The following is a 21,451-nucleotide window of genomic DNA, read 5'->3' on the forward strand; positions in this document are numbered from 1 at the left end:
TTAAGAAAAATGATGGAGAAACCAATACTTTTAAAATGCTACCATGGAAACCGTTACAAATTTTTGAAATCAGTTTTTTTGCGGTTTTTTGATAAGCCTAAATAGAAAACTGTAAAAATTTTCCATCCATATCAATATCCATGCTATATAAATTTTATTATGAAAATTTAAGACTTTAAGATGATTTTAATATGCTTTAATTCCCGATTTTAGAATAATTTTGCAATTTTTTTAGATGGGACTTAAAAAAAAATATATCTAAATTTGCATTTTATACCACAAAAATCTAAAAATCTTTGTTTTGCAACAGAGAAGTGTTGTTGCTATGGAAAATTAAGTTGCGTAAAGCCCCTTTCACAGTTTGCGCACGAGCAGAAGCGACCAAATATTCGTGCGACCAAAAAAATTTAAGCCCCTTTCACAATTGGTGCACGAGCACTTTACAACACTTTGCGACCGGAATTTTTTAGATTCGCATGAGCTCTCTCATACGTTGCATGAACTCTCGCATACGTTGCACGAGCCTTCGCACTCGTTGCGTGCGTTTTTGTGCTCGCATCAAGTCTCCTCAAAATTGTGGACATGCACACTATTCAGACGCGACCGAATGCGATCCAAACCAGCGCAGTGCAACGCACGAACATTAGTACGAACGTTTTACAACGTTTTGTGTACTCGCAAGAGTGATGCACGATTTTTAAAGGTCGTAAAATAAATCGCAATTGTTAATGTGCGTATTGTGCGACCATGAGATTGTTGCTCAACATGTCTCATGTGAACTTGCAACGTTTTACTATCATTGCACGACTTATCAGTAATATGCCATGCTTTGCCACTAGTATATATACCCTGTATAAGCATCTCTGTTTCAGACCACAATTCAACAATATACATATATTGCATGATGATGAGGGAAATATGAAGATTTATTTCTCCAAGAAAAATCATATTTCCCCAGGGCATCGCCCGAAGGAAATTTGTTTTTATGGGGGAATAAATCTTCATTTTCCCTGAACATTAATGCAATAAGCAAACAACGTATGATTTTACAAAATAGGTTGATTTATAGAAATTGTTTGATTTCCTCTGTTACTGTCTCACTTTTCTTTCATAATTTCGAATCATAGATGATCAAGTTGGTTTTGTGATATATAGAGAATCATAATGATAAAATATTTTTAATTTAATCATACTTGTCTAAATCATATGCTCATATCGACTATTTCATTCCTATGAAATCGCCCTGTCACGTGACTATCTAGACCAATCAAATATAATAGAATAATCATATTGAGGTATAATAATAAATGCTGCTGCATCTCTGTTTCTTCTTGGGCGGCATGTTCTCTCGCTTTCAACTATATCTACTGAAGAGCGTCGGAAATGGGCGGTATACGAGGGTTGTTCGGAAATTATTGAGACATTTACTATTATTTCCTTGGGAAAAAAGATAAACCCTTGAAATTTCACCAAAACGTACATCAGGATAGAGTTAACCAATGTAAAAAATTTATTGTCCATAGCATGATAAGATCATTCCTGGTAAACTGACCATATTGCCATCGCCCAGATACCCGGCGCAACCGCAAACTTACTGCAACGTCATTTTAACGCTTCTTATTGATCCTATGCTTTAAACACCTAACAAACAAAGTGAAATTAGAATAAATTCTTCATTTCTCATCTTTTGTTTACATTTCAAAATGTCAACATTCGTATATTCCCCCCATTCTTGATTTTTGTGAAAAAAATCGGGTCATTTCTTACCGAACGTCAAATTACTGTGAAATGTCTCCTATAGTGATTCTGTATACATATTTTAGAACTATTGACATCAGTTAGTGTGTAAAAAGTACTTGATATTTAGTCACTTTGTCTGAATTCTAGCTAAACAATTAGTAGAAAAGACTATAAACTGAAGTTCTCTATCCCTTGCCATCGTATAGTTTTTGTTAAAGCAATTGGGTGGCATTAAAAGGTCTTTTTCCGAAATTTCCATCAATCTGATGTATATTCGCTGCGCCACCTTGACGTCAAATTTGTATATACCGTCGTTTTCAAATTCCTATTGCTTGGTAAATATATCTGTACCATATCCGTATTACAACTCAAACACCAATGAAACTTAATTAAAAGTTAATCACAATAAATAACAAAATGAACATATATAATCTGATTTCTTTTAGTATAAGCTGTGAATTTGCCGACACTTAGATAGACGATGTTTTAGTTTTCTTACTATCCGAGTTTATGCTTGCGCCGGGTACCCCGACCACCGATTTGTTAACTACCGTTGTAAACAAAATATTAAACATTTTTTTAAATATTACTTTCTTTAATTATTTGTTAAGGTTTCTTCAATGTTCATGCCAATTTTCACCATAATTTGTCGCTTACCCCCTATGACTCGCACGAGCATTCGTACTATGGAAAGCATGATCGCATGTCCAATCGCATTGGCGCATGTTCAATCGTCCGATCACCTGGTCCCTCGCGCGATCCTATCGCATTATCTTTCAACAGTCGCTTTCATTGTACAACAGTCGCATATAAACGCAAGATATATCGCAAGATTTAATGCGTTTACATCGCACAACGCTCGCTAAGATCGTGCGAATTTCGTACGAATACTTTTTTCGTACGAGTGCAACAGTTAACGATTCATGTCTAATTTTATAGGACGCACGAATATTCAGTCGCTTCTGCTCGTGCGCCAATTGTGAAAGGGGCTTTAGATATGAATCGTCATTTGTTGCCGAAATAATCGCATATGAAAAAAGTATTCGTACGAATTTCGCACGAACTACACAGGGTACTCAAATGTTAGAATGGCAAGTTTCATTATGACGTCACAAACGTTGAACGCTGTAAAATTCAACGTCACAAGCGAGAATCAAACTTCACGCTTGTGGCTGTTACAGTAGCTCTTCCATTAATTTGAACTTACCCTTAGGATAAAACAGAAATTTTGAGGTAAAAATCACACTTGCAGACAAGGAAAGAAGTTAAATCAAATGTAAATATAAGCATTAAATCATTATTTTTTGACAGATATAGTCTCATAACTGCAGCGGTGTGTGCATACAAATTTTCATAACGCACTAGCGCGCGTTATTCAATTTGTATGCACACACCGCTGCAGTTATGAGACTACATCTTTCAAAAAATAATTATTCAATGCTCAAATATCCCTCCCCCTAAATTGTAACCACTCTCTAATTTCATGACTTAAAATCCTTTTTACATGCAAATTACGGCTCTCATTTTCTACCAGAGCATGAACAGTTGGGACCTCTTTCTGAATCAAAAGGACATATAGAAGATTGGCAATTTATCACACCCTCCGACTTCTATTCTAACTTAGCAAGCCTCAATTACCAAAAACTTTTTAAAAATGTGCACCAATTTGCCAATTGGACATGGTTTTATATTATTGACCATTGGTTCTTTGGAAATATCTCACCCCCTTTTAATTCATTTTTAAATAATATTTTTATTAAAAAAAAAGGGGGGCCTTATCCTAACCTGAATGCCCTTCACCAAACGATAATGTATGCCAAGTTTTGTTTTGGAAAACCAAAAATGCAAGTGGTTTAAAGACAGATTGAGGTCATACAAAAGTTGACCAGAAAAAAACTTTACTCCTGTTATAAGAAGATGAGCTTTAATGATTTAGAAACAGAAATATAACTATTAAAAGTTTTCAATTCCTTTATTAAATATAAAGCACAAAATAAAATGGGTAAAAATTAAAAATGGATTTCTCAAAAAAAGTTTTAGAAGCAATGAAAGTCCTATATTTAGCCTATTAAATAAGCTATTAAAGTTGCATACATTGTATGTATGAAAAATGAATCAAAATGGTTTACACACAAGAACATCAATGATAAAGAAGCATACTTACAACACCCAATCCACCTTTTATTTAGTTACATAAAAGTCGGTCCTAATACAAGGAGAAGTACTAGTACTAATACATCAAAGCTAACACAAGCAACTTTGTAAATTCACTCATACCTAACAAAGGATACTTAATGAATCACAAAAAAAGTAAAAAAAAATGTACTTTTCATTTAGTCCTTCATCCAGAAAATTTTACAATTAGCATTTACAGTAAGACTGGTATAATAAAGATTATATGCATCATCAATGCACATTATCATTAAAGGCCCAAAACTTCTTAAAAGTAGACCTGATCCAAAATAACGCATCTGTCAGGTCTAAAACATGATTGGTATTTATCACTATCAAATACATCCAATGAAAGTTTATTTCATACAAGGCAAATACATGTTTGAGATTAAGATAGCGATAAAAACATCGTGTCAAAAAATTAGCTAACCATCTACAAGATACTAGTAGGGGAAAAATGCAGGAATTGAAAATTGACTGTTATAATGAATAATATAACTTTACTTGGTTTTTTATAGGTGAGCTGAAAATACAGCTCATGACAAACTCCCCTCACTCGGTCAACATCAAATGAAAAAGCAGATAATCAATTCTGATATCAACAATGATAATAAATAATTTATCCACAATAAATAGATACAAGAATTCAAAAGTACATACAATACTTGATACTTTACTAAAACAACAATCAATGCTTCGTTAATAACGATATTTATATTGTGTTTACTGTTTACAAATACAGTTGTATTTAGCAAATCAATATATGTACAATAATGACTTTGTAAATCTATGGACCGATTTTATATGACATATTTTATATTCTTGTGGTTTTTCTAATATCTGGACAGAACAATGTACTGCAATATAAATTGATTAGTGTCAAAACATAGAAAAAATTAAGCTCTTTTATTTTGAATATCCAGGAGCAAGTCTGCTGTCCAGCCTGAACTCTATTAGCATTTATGATTACTATTACTCTCCATGTATTGAACACCACACCAATGAAACTCTGTATCCTACATGGTGATCCACTTTTTCTACCACTTTTTGAATTATTACTATTTTTTCTTTTACTTATGCTTACTGATACATGTATTACTATGTTGTATTATAATATTATGATATACAATTTATTAGACCCTTGACATCACAATTTAATGCAAATATGGTATTGTACCTCATGTATCATTGTATGATAAAGGTTTGAGAAAATGAATTGAATTAAAATTGAATTGAATTAACATGCTACCTTAATGCAAGTGCTCTGCTGACATATCTATAAGCATCATTGAATAGACGACATTTAGTATGCCAGCATATCAATTGTTGTTCATTGCGTCATCGTTATTTTATAATGTTACATCAAACAAGTGCCAGCTACTTATTATTTGCATCTAGGGTTAGAGCAAACACAAATATTATGTCTAAGAGACTATTATGAAAAATCCTAGACATGTTCAAGTCTTTCAGTTTCATAATTAGTGTTTTCTTCATTATTTCTAAATGATGCCAAACAGATACATGTACGTTTGAGAACACACAGCAGAAATTAAAATTTTTGAAACATGGTATAATTTGCAAGAAATATAGAAACATTAAAATAACATAAGAGACTTGAGCAAGTTTAGCAAAATCTGTTTAAAATTTGTATAACATAAGCTATCATAGGTTATATCAGTCCGAGTATTAAATTAAGAAAACATGGCAGCGATTACTTTTCAGGCTTTTCAACTAGTTGTTAAGATTATACATCGGATATTACTTGTGTCTAAAGTTAAAAGTGAATTTTATTAATTCCCTTGTTTATGAATTATAGCATGGCTTAATCAAGCATGAAAAACATTTGGCGATTATCTACAACCAAACTGTATCAATTCTGTATATCAATTATGATATATTGTATTGGTCATAGTATTTTTAAGCTTTTGTAACTAATGAAAAGTTCAGATACTTTTCTGCTTATAATTTTTTTCTAAATAGGTAAAATGTAAGATATACAAGACCAAAAGTATCTGAAAAGCAGTTCTTTAAAAAAAAAAATTCAATATGTCTTTACATAATACACTCTTCTTACATAAAAATTTGAATCATGCTTTTCTGTGTTGACATTTAATTTGTTTAATTCATAAGGGCATTATACCAGAAGCAAAACGTTTAAGAGTATAATAATTTGATAATGGTAGCTTACATTGTTTCAACAACTTAAATAACAAAGTAAATTGACTCATACTGCTGTATTTTAATTTGAATAAAATGGAAGCAATCATGAACACAGCTGGAGGTTCCAAGGCGAAGTGGGTAAGCAATCATACAATGCACAGTGTACATTATATAAATTCATTCTGATACTCTTTTTTTTTTAATGTTCAATATTTTAAGACCTTTACTTCTTAAAAATTTACCATATTTTTTTTACAATATTTTTAATTGTTTTTAACATTGTTTGTGTCAAATTTGGGTTTTTGATACTTTCCAATTTGCAGCATAGTAGCTTATAATCCTCCTTAAATTCAGCATCAGGATCCAGCCGAGTGAGTGCTTCTATCATAATGTCCAACAGTCTGATGTAACTTTCTACAGACACAGTCACTGGGTTTGGTATTCCTTGAACAATGTTCTGAATCCTATACAATCTATCTACATCATCTCCAATACCAGTGTCTGTTTCCCTGACTGGATTGCCCCAGCCTGATTTTGGAGACTTCTCTTCATTCAGAATGATCCGATGTAAACCGTATGATACATGGATTGAATTGTCATGCTCCGTTTCTGATTCAAGAATACGATGGGATTCTTCTGGCAACATTGCCTTTAGTTTGTTTTTTTCTTGAACTGTTAAATTGTTTAATAGTATTTTCACTGGTTTTCCTGTCTCTCTAGTGATTGTAGCTGCCATTACTTCCTGCGTCAGCTTCAGACCCTCTGTATCCAGCAGATTGTACAGCTCTGTACACAGTTCTCTATCTTGTTCATCTGTAAAATAAAACAAGAATGTTAAAGGCCATGAAAGAAAAATGACTGATCAGAAGATGGAGAGGATCACAAAATTTTACTGATGAAATTCAAGCAAAATTCCAGCTGATGTAACAGTTTTAAATAAATCCAAGATGGCAGCGATATCTACCTTGTGTATTATTAGGTAGAGGATATATATTGTTTATTATGAGAAAAATATATAATGTCACGAGCCTGTGGGTGAGATGTAAGGCAACTTTTACATAGGTTTGCATAGATCATTACTTCTTGTGAATAAATGTGATTGTCTCAGTTAAATGTTCTCAGGAAAACAAAACACATATAGGGTTTGTCAGTGAATGACAACGGGAATATATTGGGTTGATCAATCTTTTGACAACAGGAATATATTGGGTTATATTTGCCTGTGAAATTGACCGATCCTTTACCTTTTCGTAGTTAATAAAAAACCTGACTAGAGGTACAGTGAGCAAGCTAACAAATGATACCCCCACAAGAAAATACTAAACTAAAGTATTTCTCTATTGGAATTCACCTGGTAATGGATGCATCACTTTCCTTCCACTGAAATTGAACTTGCACAAATGACCAAACCTCAAATTCAGGACATTTATTATTTTATCAATATTTAGGTCAAGTCTTAGCTTCTTACCACTTTCCATTGCAAGATATGGTCCAGATGGAATCATACATTTCTTATACAATACATTGAACTTGCACAAATGACCTTTGGTCAAGAAAATGACACAACCTCATGTTATAAGTAATCTATCTGGGAAGCAGGGACTTCCAATGTTTCTCCATAAGAAAGATAAAGAGCAGACACAAATTATAAAAAACTTTCTTTCAGTAACCTTGACTTTGAACTTGCCCAAATGACCTTGGGTCAAAATCATGACACACCTCAGGTCATAAGCAATCTGTGTGTGAAGTAGAAACTTCAAATGTTTCTCTATGAAACATATGAACCAGACACTGTAGATGGACAGAAATACAAGGTGATTACTATATACCCCTCCAAACTGTGATTGCAGAGGGTATTATAAGTAATAACATTTACCTAGAAAAAATAAAAATATTTTTGTTATATATAAACCTGTTGGATGTGCTATCCTTTGTAAACTTTCCACAGTGTCATCAAACACATCAGTTAGCTCCTGTGTGTCTCCTTCATTATCTGATTTTTCTGAAACAATATATAAACCTGTTGCATTTTCTGCTGATTTTTCCTCATCCAGTTTTTTTCTTTGAACATCTAAAGAAAGGAAAAGAGTGCATTTTTTAAAAGTACTCCTTTTAGATTCATAGAAATAAAATTAAGTAGTTTTATTGATATAACAAAACTCTTTGTAAACAGAGTTTTAATTTTAAATCATTGATTAAAACCTGATGACATTAATGCCCCTTTTATTTATCATTATTTTATTACTACCTTGGATTTTTACTTTTTTGATCTGATAACTAATAAAAACACCCTTATGATGTTAAAGTCATCTTCAATATATGATGGTTTTTTAATTAAACAGTCTATATTGTACTCATACATCATCACATATAGTGTAAGTTGTGCTCACCTGCTGTTGATACTCCTTCTTTTAAATCCTTTGAAATGTCAACTTCTGCAGATTTACATGTATTTGAGTCCACTTCAGTAGTTCGTAATCCATCGCTATCACCTTTTTGATGTTTTTCTAAAAGTACAGATCAATATTATAGAATGTAATGCAAATCTATTAAGGCTCATTGAAAGAAATACAAGGTTCAAATCCAGACTTAAATGTTACACATGGGTTAAATATGGTTTAAGGATCATGCTGTTTACTTAGGGTTTGAGTTGTTAAATAAGATTTTTATAAAGTTCAACGTCATGAGTAAATATAACACTTTTATCAAAGGTCTTTAACATACAATAGATGCCTGATTTTCATTAATATCATCTGTGGAATTTTTTCGCAGTTTTATTAAAGGTCATTCTTGAGCATTTATAAGGCTTAGATTTATTGTAGTTCTGAATCTAGTAGAGAAGAGTTTTTAGTTTATAAAAGAGACTGTTTAAACTATTCAACAAGAAATCTTCAGTGTCCACTTTACAAAAGCTTCTTATGAGACTGAGGTACAGCAATATAATTCAACTGGAAATCTGTGCACTGTTATTGAATTGTTATTGAATAGTATAAGATACATATACTAACAACCTAAAGTTTGTAAAGAACACCTTTCATGCAATTCCTGCTTTGTATTAGAAAATATAAATGTAATCTGTTTCCTCTGCCAATAAAATCTCAGACATTCAGCTTTATGAAACAAAGCAGAATATTAATTAATACAGCTTGAATGATATACTGCATATAATCCTATAATAATCCTATGATAAAGTCACTCTCTCAAAATGCTTTAAATTATCTTTCTTTGAACACAAATTCAAACTCACTTATGTTGTGATATGTTGGCCACCCTAAAAATACCTTACATATACATGTAATCACATTTGTACTATTTTTGACAATTTTAAATTATGTCTTAAGTTCCAACCTCTTTATTTTCAATGGTATTCCTGTTGGTGACATTGGACATCCTTTACAACTTATCTGATCATTTGGGATTTGAATGAAACAAGATTAGGTAATACAACTCCAGCAGAACTATATATCAGGAAAAATGACAGAATCAACTTCTTTTTCTTTCTTTCTTTTTTTTGGGGGGGGGGGGGTGGGGTTGGGGGGGCAGCAAAAATGGCTTAAGAATTAGGTGCCTAAGGCCATCAAAAATTAATTCCTTGAGTCCCAGGCCCACTTACATCTGATTTAATACTGCGACATTGCTAATTTTATCTGTGAATAAATATGATAAAATTTCTCTAAAACGCTTGTTAATTCAAGAATTGTTTTTGTATTTAGGACCGCATTTTAGATACTCATTTCAGTATAACGCTTAACTTTAATGAAGAACATTATTGCAAACATCGCGGTGCAAATGACTGTTCATTCTAGATACAAGACACTGTGTTCAGTTATGATCGTGACAGTTTTAGTTTAAATATAAAGAAGGACAAGCCCGAGAACCAAGGTGGGGGGGGGGGGGGGGGGGGTGGACCTTGTACCAGTTGATCAATAGTGATACAACTTTTATGAAATATTCATCTATAAATTTTTTCTATAGACTATAACCACACAAAATGATCATTGGTAACCACCATAATGATATTACGATGAAACAAGCAATACATATTCACTATGAACCGATTGCATTTTACTTGTTACCTCTTGATTCTTCAGCGTTCTTTTGTTTTATGATTGTCGGAGAAGAGGGAGCATCTTCAAACTTCTCTGAAAAATCTGATTCATTCATGTCTGCAGGATTACTAGCATCAGAATTACCTTAATGAAAATGAAACTTCAATTACCGATAACTACATCTTCACTAGCGAAGGGATTTCAGTCCACTCCACTCCCCATAAACCCTTGGTAGAACTCAGTGATGTGGTGGCTCTATCTTGCAAGCAACTTGAGTTACGCCTCTTGCATATTTACATGTTATTAGAATGAAGCAACGGGTAATATACATGCTAAAGCATAAATACAACTTGAAAACATGTTGTCTTGCGAGAATCGGAACATAATTAAGATTGTTATACTTTCATGTAAAATACTGAAATCTGATTGGTTAAGACGCAGTTAATAATATTTTATATTACCCTCAGCGTTAGCAACACACTTAGCAACGGGTAACATTAAAAAATGTTACATGCGCGAAAATTATGCGCGTACGGTTCGCTGTAGAATTCACGTTATTCCTATATAAAAGCAGTAAAATTTTCTTAAAAATTTTAAAAAAGACATTCAGTATAACAAAATAAATAGTGCCTGTTTGGGAGGATAACAGTTGAAATTGACACCCCTCGAAAACCATTGTCAACCTCCGCTTCGCGTCGGTTGACAATGGTTTTCTCGGGGTGTCAATTTCAACTGTTACCCTCCCAAACAGGCACTATTTATATAATGCTATTTAATAAGGAATTAATTAAGATATAACCTAGAGAAAGCAAGAGATGTTTTATCTATAGTGTCTGTAGGGATCTGTACTCGGAGTGAAAGAGTTGCTGATATATGAAAGCTTTCATTCCATAAAACCAGGGGAATGTTCAACAGAGCGAGCGCTCTCTCTAAAAAATTCCCTATACCCGCAACACAAATTTTGGCGAGCGCTCTCTCTGCTGAACACGCCTCTGGTATTGTCGTTATGAATGTTGCAGACACAAGAAATTAATTAAATAAAATACAACTCATTGAACCTTTAAAAGCAATAACAATAAGCAGGGACATGTCCACTGATGGGATAGACAACTTCGCCATGTTTACTTCCCACACTATCATGCCATCCTTGACAAGTTTTTTTTAAACTCTGTTCAATCCCAGTAAAATATATTGATTTTTAAAGCGATCTGGTTAGAACCTCGTCTGGGAGACACTGTACTCAAGCACTTATCTATGAACTTAATAAAAGCCCCGAATGTTTAACAAAAGATCACACATTTGTTTGCTTTTAAAGTTTATTTATGAGCACCTGTTTTAAACAGTGCAATTGGATCAGCTACTTGCAATTGCAGCCAATCATAAAACTTGCCACAAAGTTTTTGTAATGAGATCTGCCATGGGTTTATGGGTTTATGGGGGTTCGGAGTGGACTGAAAACCCTTGGCTAGCAAAGATGAAGTAACAATTATCATAGATTTTTAAAATTGTAAAATTTGCACATTCATAACCAAACAAAAGTACAATGACAATTTTGTGTCTTTATTATATTTTAACTAGTCTAGAATATTTTTAAATGTTTTTTTTTCATAATGTTTTAACATTCTTTTGCTTGATATCAAGAAATCAAAAGGTGATGAAATAGAAAGCATTTTCCTTTTCCCAAATACAGATTTGAAGTGGTATCAGTTCTATTAGGTTGTTATTGACTTTGTAACTGTAAAACAATTACAGCATATTCAACTAATAATAATCTAACCACTCCTTCTTGCTTCAGCTATATTTCCATCGTCCTGCCTCATTGTTGGTGGACTTTCTGAAGTACTTGTACCTTCCACCTTAATCCCTAAAACTGGTTGCTTTTCTACAATGCTCTCATCTGTCATTGGAAAGACCAAAAAAATAATAGATAAAAAAGATTAACACAGATAAAGTGTATTGGAGGAATCAAGTTCTATTAGATTAATAACTTTTGACTATAAAACATTAATTACAAAGTATTCTCCTTTACTATTGGTACTAATTTTCTAACCATTCCTTCTTGCTTCAGTTATATTTTCATTTTCATGCATCATTGTTGGTGGACTTTTAGGATTATCTTCCACCTCATTTTTCAAAAATGGTTGCTGTTCTAAACTGTCCTCATTCCTCACTTTGTCACTCGATTCTTGGCTTTCTATAGGATAAGCTGTAATTTGAAAGGAAAAAAAGTAATATTTAAAAGATGAACACAGTTAAAGTGTATCAGAGTAATTAAGATATGATAATTGAACAGAAAATATTACAGGGAATCATTTTGAAACTATCACAGAAAACACCTAGATGACAGGTCCTATTTAATCTGAGGATTTAAACTAATGTAACCAGTAACCACTCCATCAGCAATAGATTATTGTTTGCTTCAAAAAACTTTGCTCAAATGAAAACTGCCAAGAAGTTAGAGGAATGCTTTCTGGTATGAATTCGGTCATGTGTTTCTTTATCACCAATGAACCTAAAATCTCGAGGTTCCTAGTGTAGTAAACAAAGTTGTATGCATGATTTAAGATTAACAGATCAAATGGACATTACATACCCATTTTTTGGCAGGAAAAACTCCACTTGCATAAAATATATGACCAAGCATAATAATTATAAGAGAAAAAGCTATCAAACTACTTTAAGACTTGTTTATTGAAGCTTGAATCTGATTGGGTAACATTTTTATATTTATTTATAGCTCTGAGATTACCTCTAGGGAATGTTGTTAGATCTTGTATAGCATATGGTAGATGAGTGGTTTTTTCTAAAGAAAGTTTGGGTATATTGTTGTTACCTCGTTCTGTCCCTCTGTCACATTTACTTTCTCAAACATATATCATAAACCTGCAGCAAACTGAACTCTTTGAGTTTGTTTTGTATCGAATTGCTTGACAATGGTTTTCTCATGGTGTCAATTTCAACAGTTACCCTCCCAAACAGGCACTATTTATATAATATGATTGGGGGTGTCATTTTGAAGTGTAATCAGGTTTCAGATTTTTTTTTTATTATGGGGATTGGTGGGCAACAAAAAAATAACGTTTGCAAAAAGAAACAAGTTTGGTTCCCAGAAGTCCTCTTTCAACTTTTGGAGTAGCTACGTCATCTCTTGGGACATGATAGGAGCTGTCCTATAGATGTGCAACATAGTTTTAAAAATTTTCATCCAGATCCAAATAGTAGCAGAAAATTGATGTTTATCACTTCATAAAAAACCTAGATCCCAGATCTCCTCATGATTAGATGCATCATATCTTGGGATTTGATAGGGGCTGTCCTATAGATGTGCAATAAGGTTTTTAAAATCTAAATTTTATCCTGAGTCAAATAGTAGCAGAAGATTGATGTTTTTCACTCCTTAAAAACCTACTGGTAGATCCCAGATCTCCTCATGATTTAATGAATAGACACATCATATCTTGGGTTATGATAGGGGCTGTCCTATAGATGTGCAAAAAGGTTTTAAAAAATCAAATTTAAATTTACTTTTAGAACCATTTGAACAAGATTTTGGACTTTCAGTAGGGCTTAGCTATCTATTTCTTGCGTCAAAACAAGTTAAAGTTTCAAGCAAAACATACACTGATTGTGTCACCCCTGCGAATGTTATTATCATTTAAATCTTAGACCACATGGTTTTGTTTGACCCTTTCAGTTCCGCAGTAAAAGTTATACCTCGTGTTTATAATATATTTCATAGAATCTAGGTACTTGTAGTCAAATATAAAATCTAGAGGTTTAGTGATTTTTAACTTTATCTTCATTAATTGGTGGGAAAATTGTGTTCTAGAAATAAATGTAACAATACAAAAATAAATTTTTGTCTGCTGTTGCATCAATAAACATGCTAAGTAGAGATCAACCAGAGGATTACTTTTTGATCCGCGCCTGACCTAGTAATAGCATCAATAGTAAAACAGACTATACTATTGTGCAGAATGTTCCTTGAAAATGGCTCTATATATACAAAGATTTTATGCAAAACAGACACCAATTATTTATTTAAAAACATGGTATTGCTCACCAAAAGCATCAAACATGGCTATGTTTTATTAAGCAACCCACTTTACATGTGGTACAACACGAACGATAACTCTGTTCTGAATATTATCGTTTAGTATAAATAACGGCTAAATGGTTGAATAAGACATAAATCTTAAAAGATTTTCATGTTTTAACATAAGTCAAAGTAGGATATGATATGAAAAGCAACCAGTACTTACGTATTTTGAGAATATTATTCGAGCACTTATACTTCCACTCGAAATTTCACAGGAAAATAACAAATCTCGGTGAAGTTTAGTGTACTTTCATTCAAGCACCTCTGGATTTATTACATACTAAGCAACAATAAAGAAAACATTCCGAACACATTCACAGGGGTGTGCGTTGTCTTAGATCAAAAGCCAGACAAAACTTGTTGATTTCAAAGAGCCATGGCTGAGTGGCCATGCAGGAATAAAATTGACAGACCAACATCACAGTGCTGTTTGACAAAACTACCCAAAGATCAAGTTCTTGTTAAAATGGTTCTATCACTCCTAAAGGAACCTAGATCCCAGAACTCCTTTATGATTTAATGAATAGACAACTCATATCTTGGGATATGATAGGGACTATCCTATAGATGTGCAATAAGGTTTTGAAAACTTTAAGAACTGTGAACGCCTTTTTCCCGCCTACATTTTACATCCAAATATTTCGGAAGTTCTTTCAGATATTCAAAAACAAATTTATCTTCTAAACTGTATGATCAAATCCTAATTGATTTATATCAAATTAAAATTTGTAGTCAAATTATTAATTTTTTAAACAAAAGTTTTGCTTATGGAGGGTCTTAATTTTTTTTTTATTGAAATCAGTCTCTATGGGTGAGGAAAATATTATTTAGCGGCCGATATGTGCATAAAAACTTAATAATCACATGTTTACGTTAGATATTAAAGTAAAGTTTTATTTTAATTCATATCATAATTTTTCAAAAATTTACAAAGCAAATTTTGATTTTTGGAATGTATTTTGGTCTGTAGACATATGCCCCCCCCCCCCCCCCCTCAGTGAAACAACAAATCCTTTGGTATAAAAATGCTAAAAGGGGGGGGGGGGATGTTTTAAAAAACATTTCCGTTTTCTGATATTTTCTATTATGAAATGAGCTATTTTAACCCTAAATACAAAGTTATCTCTCTTTGTTTGACCAAATCATTCATATTTAATGAAAATATATATAAATGTTAACATTATTATAAAAAAAATAACTAATTAGACAATTTTCCAAAAATCACTTTTAGTGAAGCGGCTAGACAATGCTTTCGTTTGCAGTCATTTAATCCAGGGAGTCAAATGGTAGCAGAAAATAAACATTTATCCCATGTGCAGATCTAGAGGGAGGGTCCATAACTCCCTCCAAAATTCAAGAGTTTTCAAAATATTTGGTATTTTCCCGTTTCCTATTATAACTCATTTAACAAGAGGCCCATGGGGCCACATCGCTCACCTGAGCAACAATAACTTTATATGGGCATATAAAGGATATTGTACCATATGGCCCCTTTGTAGAATAACAAACATAGGTAATCACAGATTACAAAGCTCACCGAGACAAGACATCACCCTTATGAGACTTCACCTTTATGAGACCACCTTTATCATATTAAATGAAAATCATACTTTATGATCTTGGATATTCATGGATTCTGTTTTGACACAATATCGTATATCATCTGTTAAAAAATTGTATGATAATCATATGTTCATATGTTAATCAATATAATAATATAAAATTAAATATTGCATCCTATCATATTTACAACATATATCATATAATACAATAAAATACCATAATAAACAAAAATGAGATATGATGTTGTAACGAATGATATGACATTGTATTGTGTTATACGTTATTGTATTTGATCAAATAATACAATATCATAATATATAAAACAATATAGTATTATATTACAATATCATATTACATAATACATCATAACATTGAAACATATGATATTATATTGTATAATATAGTATGATATTGTATGATACTGTATAATTTTTGAAACATAATATGATGTTGTATCATATGATACAATATAATTTGATTCAACATTGTTTCATATCAAATGATACAATATTATGTGATAAAGTAAAATATATAATACAACATTATATTATACATATTGTACCATATGATACAATAATATATTTTACAATATCATACAAAACATTTCATGTGATGTGATAATATATCATATTATAAACCAATTTCATATTATACAATATTGTATGATACAATATAATATAATATACAGTATCATATTATACAATTTCATGTGATATAATTCTAGATTAGAGAAACTAATATCATATTATACAATATCGTATGATACAATATTATAGGATATACAATATTGTATCATAGGATACAATATTATATTTTGCAATATCTTATGTGATAGTATCATGTGATAAAATAATGAATTAATAAAACAATATAATATTATACAATATTGTATCATAATATACAATACTATACATAAAGATATCATGTTACAATATCATAACATAAAATATCAAAAAAATTCATACATTATCATATCGTATCATATAACTTTTTGTAATATTACATATGATATTATATTGTATCCTATCAAACAATATTGTTTTATACCATACAATACTTTATCATAGGAATCTTGTTATATCACTTATCAACAAACACATCTATCTATCGAGCAGGTTTGAGTGAGGTAGGAGATTTCTTAAGCATCCTTGATAATGGAGATCAGGCTCTGCATCTGAAGCAACCTCTGCATTTCATTTATAATATAGTTAAATCAACTATGCAAGCTATCATCTATAAAACATGTGACCTGTTCCAAAAAAACTAAACCGCATCCAGCATCCGAAACCTATGGCTCAGATTCAGCATTCAAGGTGCATCAGTACACATAAGAGCAATCTCCATGCAAGTTTGGTGAAGTTCAGACCAGTTATAACTAAGATATCATCATCAGAGGGCACTAGCAATTAAAACCTTAACCTGCTCCAGCATCCGCAACCTATGGCTCAGATTCAACATCCATGCCTGTCAGGTGCATCTGTATCATAAGACACACCATCCATTCAAGTTTGGTGAAGTTAGGACCTGTAATAACTAAGATATATCTTTTAGCATCCTTGATAATGGAGATCAAGCTCTGCATCTGAAGCTTCCTCTGTGATTCATTCATATTACAGTTTAATCAACTATGCAAGTTTGAAATAGTACTATTATCTATTAAACATGTGACCTGTTCCAAAAAACTTAACTATATCCAGCATCTGAAACCTTTAGCTCAGACTCAGCATTCAAGCCCGTCAAGTGCATCAGTATCATAAGACGTACCATCCATGGAAGTCTGGTGTAGTTAGGACAAGTAATAACTAAGATATAATCATCAGAGGGCACCTGTTTCAAAAACTTTAACCAGCTCTAAAAACCTTAACCTCCTCCAGCATCCGAAACCTATGGCTCAGATTCAGCATTCAAGCCTGTCTGGTGCATCAGTATCATAAGATGCACCATCCATGGAAGTCTGGTGAAGTTAGGACAAGTAGTAACTAAGATATAATCATCAGAGGGCACCTGCAACAAAAACTTTAACCAGCTCTAAAAACCTTAACCTCCTTCAGCATCTGTAACCTATAGCTCAGATTCAGCATTCAAGCCTGCCTGGTGCATCAGTATCATAAGACACACCATCAATGCAAGTTTGGTGAAGTACAGACCAGCAGTAACTTAGATATTGCTATCAAAGGGCACCTGCAACAAAAACTTTAACCTCCTCCAAAAACCTTAACCTCCTCCAGCATCCGAAACCTATAGCTCAGATTCAGCACTCAAGCCTGTCGGGTGCATCAGTATCATAAGACACACCATCCATGCAAGTTTGGTGAAGTACGGACCTGCAGTAACTTAGATATTGCTATCAAAGGGCACCTGCAACAAAAACTTTAACCTGGTCCAACAACCTGAACCTCCTCCAGCATCTGAAATTTAGGACTCAGATTCAGCATCCAAGTCTTACAAGTCCATAAGTAGGTCCAGGTGCATCATCCATGCAAGTTTGGTGAAGATAGGACAAGTAATAGCTTAGATACAGGACCTGCAACAAAAACTTTAACCAGGTCCGGACGCCGACGCCGAGGGTATAGCATAAGCTCCCCCTGACTTCGTCTCGGTGAGCTAAAAACTAAATATTGTAAAGTATTTGAATTTTACACTTATTTTTGCATACACTTACTCTTAGACAGTGTACCTTTATGGAATACCATTTTTACCAACAATAAGAAAATCCTATGTAAGACATAAAACTAAACATTTGGTAGGGGTACACTGTTAAGTTAACTTACAATTCCCTATATTTTTTTTCTGCGCTCTCCTTCCAATCACTTTATAAAGCGATCAAAATATTTGAGAGCATACAGGTACTTAACTACTTATTAGTTATTCTATTTTTTAACAAGTGAAAAGCTGTCAATGTGACAGCAAGCCTTAAACTGTAAACTGTATCCATAATCCATGTCAACCCTGAATTGATAAACACTACCAACTGTATCCAGTGAAATTGAGTACCCTATATATTCAATATTTCGCCAAAAAATTACTAAGTTCAAAAGCTAGTATTTTTTAAAGAAATTATCAGAAATCAAAATCCTAGCAATATGCACACCTCTAATATATGTACAATTGATCTGCAAAAGAACAACTTCGTTTCTTGAAAACTGTAGGAGGAGTTATCCGTACAATGAGGACACCCTATATGCAATATTTTGTCAAAAATGGCTAAGTTAATTTCAAAAGCTAGTATTTTTTTCAGAAATTATCAGAAATCAAAATCCTAGCAATATGCACACCTCTAATATATGTACAATTGATCTGCAAAAGAACAACTTCCTATCTTGAAAACTGTAGGAGGAGTTATCCGTACAATGAGGGTACCCTTTTGGCAGCCGCCTGCCCGCCCGCCATTTTCACCATTTTAATAACCGGATTTTTCCGTTGGAAAATCCGGTTAAAAATTATTATAACATTTATTGCTCAATATTACACCAGTTGGTGGAATGAACTATATGGGAAGATTTTATTTAAAAAATTCCTATAGATGTGAAGAATAAAATTGTGCCTCATTGTTCATTTCCTCTAATTAAAAACATTCAATAATTTAATTGGTCTTCCCCATTATAAACGACTGTTGTTTACCTGGCATAAACTCCTGTGACTTGTTAACCTTACTTACTTGATTGATGAATACACTCGAATGAAAAATGTTGTCACTTCACATGTCATTCAAAGAGTTATTTTAGTCAATGTATTGACAGGCATATCACTGTATTTTACGAAGACCTACCCATTATTTTCATCTTTATTCAAAACAACAAATGGCTACAAACCAGGATGATTTTACGCTGTAATATTTTCTTAGGAATAGCGATAATGTCTCTACTCCATAACAAAATGTGTCAGAACTATGGAAACTGTTTTAACGGTGTAGTTTTTATTTACCTGTGTCTGAAAAATCTATCAAAATTAATGTTTAATTCATATAATTTATCGTTTAAGGACGGGGCCCCAGAAAGTAGTTACAGCATATCATCTTTTAAATTTTTTGTACATTGTACAAGTATTTAACGTTAAGCGAGACATTTCTAATGATCAACCAAAATTTCAGCGCCAATCGTAGAATTATAAGCAAGATACAGAAATCACAATTTTGCTTCATTTTTAGACGGGTCACGTGACCCCGTCTATTGGTTTACTGTCAGCCTAAGTCTCAAACCGGAAGGCATGCGTAGAACACATGAATTGAGTCTACGCGTAAGAAAATAGTGCAGAAAGTTTTCATGCATTTCAGTCAATATGTATTATAAAAATATGCATTAAATCTTTTTAAGTCCTCTGTGTATAAACAAAATTCTATTTAGAAACAACAAATAGTTTTATTGATCAAAATATTCTTGCTCGGGTTCAAATGTGGAATGAGTTACGTAACTGAATGCACAGGCCGTTGACGATTCAGTTGGTGTACGAGCTCATTAATCAATAGAAGAGGTTGATGGTGGAATCGAAATTAAAGTTCCCCAACGCAATGTGCCATTTTTGAAAAGTTGTGAATTTTATTTTGACAATCTTTCACCATAATACTACCAAACTTCATGCGCAAGCCGAAGTTAAAAGTAAAATTATTTGATATTTATATATACCTCTTGATTCAGACAATGTTCATTCAATACATGTAGTATGAAAAATCCAAAGATTTCCCTTTTGAAACACCCCTCTAGCTTGTCAGGTTTGAATACACGGCTAAAAATAAGAAGTCTACAGGGATTTTCCATTGCTAGAGAGATGAAGGTACCCAGATGATAACATTGAAAAATTGTGCAAGGTATTCCGAGTTACTTCAAAATAAAGAAAAATGTCAACATTCCCCATTATAAACCTCAGTAGGAAATCTGTTTTCATTCCTGTGAAATAACAAGGGAAAAATGATAATTTGTGAATAAAGTTATGTTGGAAATCTTCCCTTTCATTGATTTCAATTGCACTTCTTTCACAGGTATGTGTATTTTTATTAAAAATCTTCCAAATGTGCAGCATAAATATCATTGACGGACTATAACTCATATAAAATATTCATTAAAATCACTATTGTAGAAGTGAATTGGGTCTGCCGTCCTTAAAAGGGGAAAAAATTTGAATGAATTTGTTGAATCACATAAACAAGTTATAAGGCCCATTGGCAACGGCTCTAGCAGGGCATACTGGTGGATGTAGCAGTACTGCAGTGATCTACATAAGCAGAGAGAGTAGATTACTAGCCTATCTGAGATGCAGTGAGGAGAGCAAAGACCAATCCAAATACAGATATTTTTCAATAATAACACAATGCTTATTCTTAACAAGCACATTATTTACCACTTTCTGTGCCAAAAAACTTAAGGGCCCCTGAGTCAGGTTAGCATGTCCTTAATAATCAGATTGTCAATTGAAATATGTGTAAAGAAATTAATTCAATCAATCAATTATCTTTTTGGATTGTGACTATTTGTCTTTATGATGGGTATACATGTACCTGATACACCAACTACCGGTATGATATAAATTATAAACAGTGTATGTCATGCTTTATTGATTTTTTTTATTTCAACTAATAATTCAAGTTTTGAAGAAAATTAATATCAGTAAAGCCTATTACAATATCTATTGTCCTAATATAAGATATAAGAGGATTAAGGTTTTATATATTATA

General features: G+C 32.6%; 1 protein-coding gene across 1 annotated transcript in view; it reads right to left on the reverse strand.

Annotated features, from left to right (window-relative positions):
• Positions 1–3,713: 3,713 nt before the first annotated feature.
• Positions 3,714–21,451, reverse strand: part of LOC128189352 (uncharacterized) — a 29,575-nt gene continuing 11,837 nt past the window's right edge. The window contains exons 6-11 of the mRNA XM_052860926.1: positions 12,172–12,327; positions 11,899–12,018; positions 10,149–10,265; positions 8,463–8,579; positions 7,985–8,143; positions 3,714–6,885 (exon numbers count right to left, since the gene is read on the reverse strand). Of these exons, the coding sequence (XP_052716886.1) occupies positions 6,311–6,885; positions 7,985–8,143; positions 8,463–8,579; positions 10,149–10,265; positions 11,899–12,018; positions 12,172–12,327 (1,244 nt within the window). The 3' untranslated portion in view covers positions 3,714–6,310. The remainder of the gene's footprint in view (positions 6,886–7,984; positions 8,144–8,462; positions 8,580–10,148; positions 10,266–11,898; positions 12,019–12,171; positions 12,328–21,451) is intronic.

This window comes from Crassostrea angulata, chromosome 6 (assembly GCF_025612915.1).
Source record: "Crassostrea angulata isolate pt1a10 chromosome 6, ASM2561291v2, whole genome shotgun sequence".
Lineage (NCBI taxonomy): Eukaryota > Metazoa > Mollusca > Bivalvia > Ostreida > Ostreidae > Magallana > Magallana angulata.